At 44.2% G+C, this 11,123-nt stretch overlaps 1 protein-coding gene across 1 annotated transcript; it reads left to right on the top strand.

The window, feature by feature from the left end:
• Window positions 1-7,474: 7,474 nt before the first annotated feature.
• On the top strand, window positions 7,475-9,555 carry DDIT4 (DNA damage inducible transcript 4). Its single transcript, XM_030204903.1, has 3 exons — window positions 7,475-7,554; window positions 7,823-8,010; window positions 8,452-9,555. Exons 2-3 carry the CDS (start codon window positions 7,860-7,862, stop codon window positions 8,910-8,912), a joined length of 612 nt encoding a protein of 203 aa, XP_030060763.1. The 5' UTR covers window positions 7,475-7,554; window positions 7,823-7,859; the 3' UTR covers window positions 8,913-9,555.
• Window positions 9,556-11,123: the final 1,568 nt, after the last annotated feature.

Raw genomic sequence — 11,123 nt, 5'->3', positions numbered from 1 at the left:
CTCTTAATTTATTGGATAGACAGATAATTCCAGTCTCCTCTTTTAAGTATTTAGGTGTTATTTTTGATTCAACAATTTCTTTTACTCCTCAAGTGATGGAAAAAAGATTTCTATTTTCTCTGAAAATTGAGAGCCATCAGAAACTATCTGGATGATGAATCCATCCGGCTATTATTTTATGCATACATTAACCCACATCTTGACTACTATAGTATTACACCAAATCATATTTAAAATGTCTACATACCTTCCAAAACACAGTTGTTAGGTTACTCTGCTGGGCCAGCGGCATATGCATGTGAGCCCTTTGCTTGCAATCTCTTTTACCACCTTACCATTTTACCACCCAAAATAAGAAATATACAGGAATATACTAGATTCTGCAAAATTCTCAAATTGTTCCTATTCAAACAAACCCTCACAAAGAACAACCATATCTCAAACAATTAATTATTACCTGAATTGGTTATTACTCTATTTACCATTTACTTTCTCTTTGCTTCATGTACAATTTCTCATTCATAATAGATTTTCTAAATGTTAAATATCCATAGTTATCCCGGTATGTTTATGATATTGTATTGTAAAATTGGATTCTTACAACAAATTACGTTCTTATTTTCTTTGTTATGTATCCTGTACTGTTTATTGGAAGCCACATTGAACCCAAACTTGTTTGGGATAACACGGGATATAAATGTCACAAATAAATAAAATCTACATTGGCTTCCAATTGAATATAGGGTCAAATTCGAAATACTAACTTTTACACATAATAAATCCCCCTAATTCTATAAAAGTCACCAAAAACAGCACTCACAAATTGGGCACACACCTAAAATTTACACGTGGTTTGAAAAACGGGGAGCACAAATGGGTAGGTCATGAGCAGAATGGGGCATTCCTAAAATTAATCTATGTTGTTATATAATAATGGGGATACTCTCCTACTGTACATGCATACATTTGCATCACATTTCAGTTGGTAGACATGGCCACACCTAAAGTTTGTTAACACATCAGTTATACAGTATCAAATCCTTAAGTTTTTTTCTTAGCGCGATAGTGCTATAAAAATGGAGGGAAAGCCTCAAAAGATGTTGGGGTAAATCCGTTGTCTACAGCTTCCAAGCTAATCAACCTTACGGAGCCCCCTCACTCATCACTGGCATAAAAACCTCCAGCTGTTCTTCTGATTACTATTTATTTAACAGAACTCTCCAAATTTTTATAATAAATCTGAACTTATCTCTGCAGTTGCACAGTCTTTGTTGAACTGTCCACGGCCAACTTTGGCCAAGGCTTCAGGTCCTGCTTCAGGGTCCGTGGTGTATTTGACTGTCCTCTGCAAAAAGAACACAAATCTTCAATAATCTCGTTCTTGCCGCACCTTACTTTCACCAAGAAACCAATCACAACCCCTCACTTCGCTACTGTAAACTGTTCCCTTTTGTCTGGTAAATGTCTCAACATGTCGCATGACCTTCATAGTACTGATGCCACACGCCCTTAACCCAGAATCCTCCAATGAGCAACCTTCAAACATTGTTTAAAGAAATACTGTTCTAAACACTTTTCAGATGTGCCGTGCTTACAAATATGTCATTCAAAAAAACTGGTTCCACTCTATCCTGGAATTTAGCCCTCCGGAATAAAGTGTCTGTAGGCGGTAAATCCACCTCTGCTCTTGCTGCAGCAACATGAGTTTTCTGTCGCCCCCTTTCAGGGGCGTAGCCAGACTTCGGTGGGAGGGAGTCCAGAGCCCGAGGTGAGGGGGCACATTCCATTACGTGCAGGACATACAGACTGAGTGGGCATTCCACAAGGTGCATGAGAAGGAGAGGGAAGAGGGGGGGAGGAGGGGAGGAGGGGAATAGAGACGAGATTGGAGACATCCCGGAATTGTTTGCATGGATAGGATGGGGACAGGTGAGGGGGACCTGGATTAGGGTTAATGTCTCCCGTGGATAGCAGGAGGAGGAGCAAGAGAATGCGGAGGAGGGTGGGGGAGGTCGGGTGGCGAAGGCGACGAAGACGAGGTGTACTTAGGAGGAATGGGGATGGGTTAATGGCAGGAAGGAAGTGTTGAAGGTTAAGTGCTAGGAAGGAGGCGGGGGACAAGAGGGATGGTGAGGTGGTGGGGGATGAGGGTGAATAGGGTATTGCCGTGGCGGGCAGGGTGGGAAGGCAGCGAGTTCTAGTGGTAGACAGTGGGAGTGGGGGGGGGGGGGAAAGAAGATTAGGAAGGGACAGGGCAAGGAAGAGAACGTGGACAGGGGCCATAAGTAGTGACTGAGGTGTAACAGGTGACTATCCAGCTTATAATCGAACGAGAATAACGCCCAAGTTCCGACCTAAATCGGGAGATGGGCGTTCTTCTCACAAAAACAAATAAAGCGGTATAATCGAAAGCCGAACTTTGGACGCTTTCAACTGCACTCCGTCGCGGGTGCGGACAAAGTTGACGGGGGCGTGTCGGAGGCGTGGTGAAGGCGGAACTGGGGCGTGGTTATCGGGCGAACAGAGATGGGCGCCCTTCGCCGATAATGGAACAGTTTTGAGCTAGAATTTAGGACACTTTTCCTGGACCCTGTTTTTTCACGAATAAGGCCCCCAAAAGTGCCCTAAATGACCAGATGACCCCCAGAGGGAGTCGGGGATGACCTCCCCTGACTCCCCCAGTGGTCACTAACCCCCTCCCACCACAACAAATGATGTTTCACAACTTTTTACTTTCACCCTCAAATGTCATACCCTCCTCCCAAGCAGCAGTATGCAGGTCCCTGGAGCAGTTGTTAGGGGGTGCAGTGGACGTCAGGCAGGTGGACCCAGGCCCATCCCCCCCCTACCTGTTACAATTGTGCTGCTTAATGCTACTAGTCGTCCAACCCCCCCAAACCCACTGTACCCACATGTAGGTGCCCCCCTTCACCTCTTAGGGCTATAGTAATGGTGTAGACTTGTGGGCAGTGGGTTTTGAGGGGGATTTGGGGGGCTCAACACCCAAGGGAAGGGTGCTATGCACCTGGGAGCTCTTTTACCTGTTTTTTTGGTTTTGTAAAAGTGCCCCCTAGGGTGCCCGGTTGGTGTCCTGGCATGTGAGGGGGACCAGTGCACTATGAATCCTGGCCCCTCCCACGAATAAATGTCTTGGATTTATTCGTTTTTGAGCTGGGCGATTTCATTTTCCATTATCGCTGAAAAGCAAAAACGCCCAGCTCACACCTTGACGAATAAAACATGGGCGTCTTTTTCTTTTAAAAAATACGATCCGCCCCGCCCCTTCACGGACCCGTTCTCGGAGATAAACGCCCATGGAGATAGGCGTTTCTGTTCGATTATGCCCCTCCACGTAGTGACTGAGGTGTTAAGCAGTTAAGAGGTGTTAACAGACGACTATGTAGTGACTGAGGTGACTGAGGTGTTAAGCAGATAGATAGAGCTGGTAAGCTGGGTTTTGGACTGGCGAGTAGGTAAGTCAATGGCTGACAAGCTAGCAGGCAGGTAGGTAGGTAAGTCAATGGCTGAGAGGCTCGCAAGCAGGCAGGCAGGTAGCAGCTGGAACAAGCGGTCAGGAACAAGCTATCTATCCCCCGCCAGCAAAGGTAGGCAATGGCGGGTTGGTGGCGGGAGGGGGGTTGAGAGGGTCATCAGCAGGGGGCCCAGGCCCCCATAGCCCCACGTAGCTACACCACTGCCCCCTTTAATGTTGAACTCTAATTGTTGTAGAACCACACATTTCAGGGACTCAAAAGCGTGGTTCTCATGAATGCAAAGTGCAGCCAACGGTGCTATAGTCTTTCTAATATGGATGTTGCTTTTTTGTTCTGTTAGCCATGTTGACAGTTTTCTTGAAGTTTGCCCTATATACAGCTTGTTACATGGGCAGACAATGCCGTAGACCACCCATTCCGATGTACACGTTGTCTTATGGCATAACTTGAACCGTCTCCCTGACTGAAGGTCTATAAATTCCTGCGGGGTCTATAAATTCCTGCGTGACCAACATAATGTTACACATTCCACATGACCCACAGCTATTATGGCCAGCTTCTAGATCATCTTCACATAAGGTTCGTCTTGAAGCCACCAGTGCCAAGATTTCTTTCAGGTTCCATCCTCTGCTGTAAGCCATTCTCACTTTAATGTCAGAGAACCTTGGTAGTGTCTGTATAATATGCCAGTTCTTTCTAATCACGGCTGAAACTTGTGGGGCTGTGGTCGAGTATCGCCAAACACACGTTCCTGTCTCATCCTCCCTGCTGTCTTCCTTCTCTCTTGGTAATAACAGGTCATCTCGGTTGTTATATTTCGCCTAAAGTTTGCCACGATTCTTGGGTGTAAGTGCTACTCTATAAACCGTGCCTAACTTTAAGCTTGGCTTATAGAATAGCGCTTTTTCGGTACTGATTTATTGGCGCCATATATAGAATCTAGCCCAAAGTCCATTATAGTGGAACCCCATCCCTATTTAGCTTTACACAATATTCCTCTTTTATACCCCCTCACATACTTTTCGCTCTCTTTCTGAAAATAGTCTTGTTTTTCCTAATCTTGCTGTCCAGATGGAAATCAACCAGATCTACTGCATTTTGTGGGCCTTCCACAAAATAAGTGTGTGCTAAATGCTAGAGACGCCCATGTATTCCTATAGGCATCTCTAGCATTTACCGCATGCTAAAAACGTTACCACACATTTGTAAAAGACCCCCTGTGTTTCTTAACTCCGGCCCTTTGGAATTCCTTTCCACACTATCTCTGTTTAGAATTCTATACCACACATTGTTCTGTACTGAAAACTTTATTTTTTTAAACAGGCATTTTGTATCGATTAGTCGTACATAAATTTTGCTATCTACCTGGAGCAGTAGGAGCATGATGACAAAGAGCGCAAGATTGCAGATGTATGGATGGTTTCTTCCCTTCTGTTTGAGTGAATGTTACTTTCCTATCAACCCATTGAGTTCTTAACATTGCTTTTATTGTTAACCCGTTTGATCTGTCTGATGACTAAAGTTTTTGAAACAATAAGTGATATTTTGTAAAGAAAACTAGATGTCTACTTTTCTTTACAAAACACTAGCATAAGTGGCAGGGGTGGATATTTACACCAGTCCTGGGGCAGGTGTGTCTGCTCCAATTGTCATATACACACATAAATTATAATATTTTATAATCTATGTGCATACTTGTGCTTTCCAGCCACATTCCATTCCTATGCTCACCCACTGGCATAGCACTCAACATCATAAGAACTTAAGAATAGCCATACTGGGTCAGACCAATGGTCCATCTAGCCCAGTATCCTGCTTCCAACAGTGACCAATCCAGGTCACAAGTACCTGGCAGAAACCTAAATAGTAGCAACATTCCATGCTACCAATCCCAGGGCAAGCGGTGGCTTCCCTATGTCTGTCTCAATAGCAGACTATGGACTTTTCCTCCAGGAACTTGCCCAAACCTTTTAAAACCCAGATATGTCATAGCACATATTTTTTAACAGTCAATATTTTGTAAGTGGCCATTTGCACACATATATTGCTACATATTGATGAAGATTTATTTATTTATTGCATTTGTATCCCACATTTTCCCACCTTTTTGCGGGCTCAAAGTGGCTTACAATACATTATGAATAATGGAAATTACAATTTGTTCCAATTCGGTTATGGATTACATTGTGAAGAGTTATACAAAACAAATCAATCAAATCAAAGTATCGTTAAGGAATATATGAATGGAAAGAATATAGAAACATTGAAAGGAAAACAACGAAAAAAAAGATGATTAAAATACTCCAAAGTGGGTGCATATTTTACCACTTGTAGTATGTGTTCCCTTATAAAATTACCTCCTTACAAAGGGTTGGTTGCTTTACAGTAACTTTTTAATCAAAGGTAGTGGGTAGACGCTGGCAGCTAAGCTTCTGCAGCCCTAACTTATTGTAAGGAACTAGGAAAATGGCAAAAATCATCATTTCTGGACTATTATTGATTTAGAATTTTTAGACAGGATCTCATATCAAAATTAATACTTTTCGTGATAGAAGAGGTGGGGAAAAGTAACAAAGCTATTTTAAAAAGCAGGCGAATTAGAAGGATGCCTGGTTTCAGTTTCCTATTCTCACGGAGCTGATGAAACTCTTTCGCTGATTTCAAAAATGCCCAGAATTTCCTTGATGGGAGAAAGGAGTATGACTGACACCCTGATGCAATGCCGTCTGCGGTTGCGAGCGACGCAAGAACGGGCAGGCGCTAAGACCCGAGGGCAGCCCCGTTTCATTCTTTCACATGTATTACGTGCAGCACTGGCAGGCTCTATGAATCCCACCACCCTGAGGAAATTGGAGAGGGAGATTCGTGTTCCAGTCATATCACCAAGGGGATTCAATAGCAGATTCATATAAATGGAAAAGCTACTCCACCCCCTGCCCATATCCTTACAAAGAGCATGCTCTGTTTATTGTAACTTATCTCTAGCCAAGTAGACTTCCTACTTTTCCTAATAGCATAAAGATCTGTAACTTGTACAGAAAAAATGCATACAAAAATAGGCAACAGTTTTAAATACATATTTAATTCTTGTCCTGGGGCAACAAACATTGCAACTGTTTCCGTGGCATTTGCTGCAGTGTTAATAGCAACCGTTCCGGAGTGTATTTCCATATAGCACGAGTATTTAATTTGGGTATGCTAAATCAGAGACATTTGATATGAAAGTGTGTTTGTTTAAAGAGCAGTAATCCACTTTTTTCACAGTGAGATTGTCATTTGTGTAAAGGATGTGTGAATTTATTTTTGAATGATTTAGAGGAGGCTCTACATTTATAGACACATTATGTTGTCACTCTATTTACATGCAGTTATAGGTTGGAAAACAATGTTATTTGAGAGGTGCTTTTTGTTTGTTTGTTTGTTTGTTTGTTTGTTTGTTTGTTTGCGGTGCACACCAAGTTCAAAATAGTATGAAAGACTTTGAATGGAATGTTGTCTACACTTGTTATTAAAGACTCTGGAGGCTCGCGTTTAATTCCCAGATCTCCAATGTTGCTTCTGCTGCTGTTGTTATATTAAAAAAAAACACACAAAAAAAAAACAATAAGTCGAATGTGAGAACAGATAGTACAAGAGGTGGGGGTGGGGAATAGCTTTCTGCACGTCTTCGCCTTGCTCGCGTGCCCCTTCCCCCCACGCTCCGGCTCCTGTAAAGCAATAAACAGTCCCGGCCTCTTCCTCAACAAACTGGCTCTTTGCATCAGCCTGCCGAGGGCGGGCTCTGGAGAAGTTGTAACTAGGCAGGATAGAACGTTTGGAACGTGCGCCGGACGCTGATTGGTAGCACGGGTGACACATAGCACCGCCCGATGGGCGCAGCCTCAGCGGTTAATTGTTTTGATTGGTCACTCTCGGACCGGGCCCCCAGCGACTTGCCTATATAAGAGAAAGAGGAGGCGTAATCTCTAGTGTCAGTAGGTTTAGGCAGGTGAAGGTGAGAGAGAATAGGGAGTCTCGCTTTGGTTCTCCAGCACTTGCGAGCAGCAGTAGCTCCGGCACTGTGAGTACTTTAATCTAAAGTATCTAGATTTTCGTTTTATACCGATAACGATGAATCTCTTATTCGTGCATTTACTTCTTAGACGTAGTGCGTATCGTTGTTTTTCATGTCCTGTGGCCTGCTACTACTTTTGTGTATATGGAGTATGAATGGATATTTTTTTCAACTCTAACCACAAGCCACTCGTCTCTCCTGCGCTGCCTAGGTTCTTGTTCCTCTTGCTGATAGAGTTAATAACTGAGTTGCCTTTCTGTCTTTTCTTTTACAGCACTCTTGCACTCGATTCTTCAGACGGTACCTCAACAATGCAAGCACTGTGGGAAAGCCTCTCTGGGTCTCTTCCCCCTTCCCCGGACGATGACTCTTCGCTGCGGCGATTCTCTTTTGATGGCACCTACCAGCACGGTGGCAGCCTCCCGAGCTCGGACTGCGAGTCCCTCAGCGACTCCGAAGATGGTGAGTGAGGACTGAGTATTATTATCTAAGGCAATGGAACTAGCTAGAATCTAACAGATCCTTGCTTTTCGTTTGTTTCGTTTTCTTTGTAGAAATTGGTCATATAAGAATTTTTTTTTTGTGAGAATTACACAAACAAATGAGGGCAGTTTTTAAAAGGCACCTACCCAGGTAAATGGGCCATCTGAAAATTGCCTACACTTTGTACAGGTGAAAGTACGCATTGGCTGTAAGGATCTATTTTTTTGTCTTGAATGCAGCCGCTCGCTGCCTTAGGCAACCGCCTAGTTGTTGGGCTGCCCTGTTTCATACTAATAGAATGTATTATATCAGAGGAGAAGTCAGATAACCCACAACTAATCACAGAATGTCTTGCCTGTTTAACAATATGTAAAACACATTGATGCATTTAGTAATAACCTGCTTCCATAATTCTTGCAGATACTAAGGTTCTGGATAACACTTCCCTGTTGGACTGTGACCTGTTAAGTGACCCTGAAGATGACTTGCTTTGTTCTCACCTGCTAAAGAAAATCCAACGCTGCCTGGCAAAAGCAAAGATCAGTGCCATGAGATGCTCTGGACTGCTCATCCCAGACCAGCTCCTTCAACTTGTAGGCCAAGAACTGATGCACCTGTCGTTCAGTGAACCCTGTGGGCTGAGGGGGGCACTGATCGATCTATGTGTGGCACACATGAAGGAGTGTCACAGTGTGGCCCAGTTGACCGTGGATCCATCAGTAGTTCCCACCTTCCAGCTGACTCTGCTGCTCAGGCTGGACTCCAGGCTCTGGTCCCGGCTCCAGGGCCTCTTGAGTTCTAGGCCAACCCTTGTGCCGGGATTCATGGTCCTTAAAAAGAAGCTGTATAGCTCAGAAGAACTGCTGGTGGAAGAGTGTTAGCCTGACTACGGTACAGACTGACCTGAAAAGCTTTCTGTTGATCGGAAGCTTTTTCAGAGTTTTCCACCCCATAACCTCTAGTAGGAGACAAATATGCTGCTGTTGGAGAGGAAAAGATCAAAGTGAATTGTTGGAGAAAAATGCTCGATCTGTGAAGTATATGGTGCTATATAGTAAGGTTTAAACCAACAAACAAAAAAAATCTTAAAAACGTGGCAACTGCTACTCTTTGTATCCTGGTGTACAGCATCAGATCTTTCTTAGGAGTCAATTTGAACAGGTCTGGGATTCACAGTATTCAGAGAGGCAAAAAGTGACAAACGAAATAACTGTCAAGGGCAAAAGATGCTAGGAATACCCAAGTGACTGGTAGCTATTTACCCCTTTCCAATCCTGCTTGCTTTTTTCCTGGCATCTCTTGGGGGGGGGGGGGGGGGCGGCTATTGAGGGCAGCTGGTCTGCTCTTGGTACGGCCAGACGCTGGATGTTTACTGAGCTGCTAGCAAGCTCTGTGCCTCACTTAAACCAGTGTTTTTAAGAGAGTTGCAGCACTTCCTTCAGCAGGGGAACTGCTGGGACAGCTTCCAAATTACATGTTGCACTATTAACCTCTGACAAAAGCTTGTGGGGGGGGGGGGGGGGGGGAAAGAACCCAAAGCACTGCTGTATGCCTCCTTCATAACTGCTGTGGCAAGCACTGCACTGGCATTTTACTTTGGTGAAACGAGAACTTCACTCGGTTAGAACCAAGGTTTTTACAAAGAAAATAAATGTGCTGCCTTGATTCATTTGTAAACTGCTGTTTCCTGAATGGTATAAAGTGCTTTCATTGATATTTACACAAATATGCTTGATGTTCAAGTATGCAATCCACACCATGTGCTCTTTTTTTTATATTTTCTAATAAACAGACTTCATTTAAAAATGTTTGTGCTGTCTCTTTGTATAGTAAAGGAGTGTTTTGCCAAAGAACTGTCCTGGCTCAGTCTGAAAATGTGATGAATCCCTTCTACACTGTGTATCCTAGACTAGCAATAAACTAAATGCATGTTGTTGTTTTTAAGCCCAGTATCTTTCCACTCAAATCATAGCAGGACTGAGGTTTGTATAAGAATTTGCTGCAGATGCAGCTCAGTTGAGACTTGTAACCTATATTTCCAAACCCTAACAACAGGCTCATAGCCTTCAAATTCTATATTGTATCAAAAGCAATCACAGTTCAGGAGGGCTTCGGTCTGGCTGTAGTGTGGTGGGACATTGTAGCTATTCATCACTAGAACAAGTGCATGGTAAAAGAATCCAATGCAGATGATTGGGGGGGGGGGGGGGGGAGGAGAGAATCACAGGGGGAAGGGCTATTTAATTCTGTGGTCTGCTCATGTCAAAAGGAGTTTGTTAAAACCAGGCTCAGTAATTAATTGTAATACACATAAGTGATAAAAATAGAGCAAAACTTTCTGGGCTAAGCCTCCCCAGAGCCCCATACCTCCAACTTGTTTTCAGTTTGGCCTTATCACATCAGTAATATGCACAGCAGAAATTGCAAATGTTTCCGTTGTGGCCTCCAGAAGTGGGCTGAGGCACTGGTTCATGTCATAGGCAGCTCAGCCGGGATGTAAATGGTACCCTGGAACACTTTCCCCTGTGCTCTCCAGGCCTCACACTCCTGTGCAAATGCACCAGTATTGCAAATAGCATGGTACCTGTCCTAGGTTGGAAGGAAATCCTTGAAACAAAGGTGTGAACATCATAACTCACAAAATCCTATATAATAATTTGTACAGTCAGCGTTCTACGGCTGCCTGGGTTCGTAACATCCTGACGTCAGCAAGCCTGCAGTGTTCCCTTCACTCTCACTGTGCCGCCCTCGCGTAAAGACAAAATGACGTCAGAGGGAAGGGAACGCTGAAGGCGAGCTGATGTCAGGGTGTTATGAAGTCAAGCAAGTGAAGGCAATGGAACGCTGGAGGGGAGGACAGAATCGAGGGGAGGGCAGGGCAGAGGAGAATCGATGGACATGGATGGGATGGGAGGAGAGGAGAGAATTGCGGGACATGGATGGGAGGGCAGGGCAGAGAAGAATTGCTGGGAAGGGCAGAATCGTGGGAAACGGATGGGAGGGCAAGGCAAAGGACAATCACTGGACATGGAGGGGAGGACAGAATTGCAGGACATCAAGGGGAGGGCAGAGGAGAATCGATGGGCATGGAT

Source organism: Microcaecilia unicolor, chromosome 5 (assembly GCF_901765095.1).
Source record: "Microcaecilia unicolor chromosome 5, aMicUni1.1, whole genome shotgun sequence".
In the NCBI taxonomy this organism is placed as follows: Eukaryota; Metazoa; Chordata; class Amphibia; order Gymnophiona; family Siphonopidae; genus Microcaecilia; species Microcaecilia unicolor.
The sequence above is the reverse complement of the archived record's forward strand: the minus strand, read 5'-3'. Positions and strand labels throughout refer to the sequence as shown.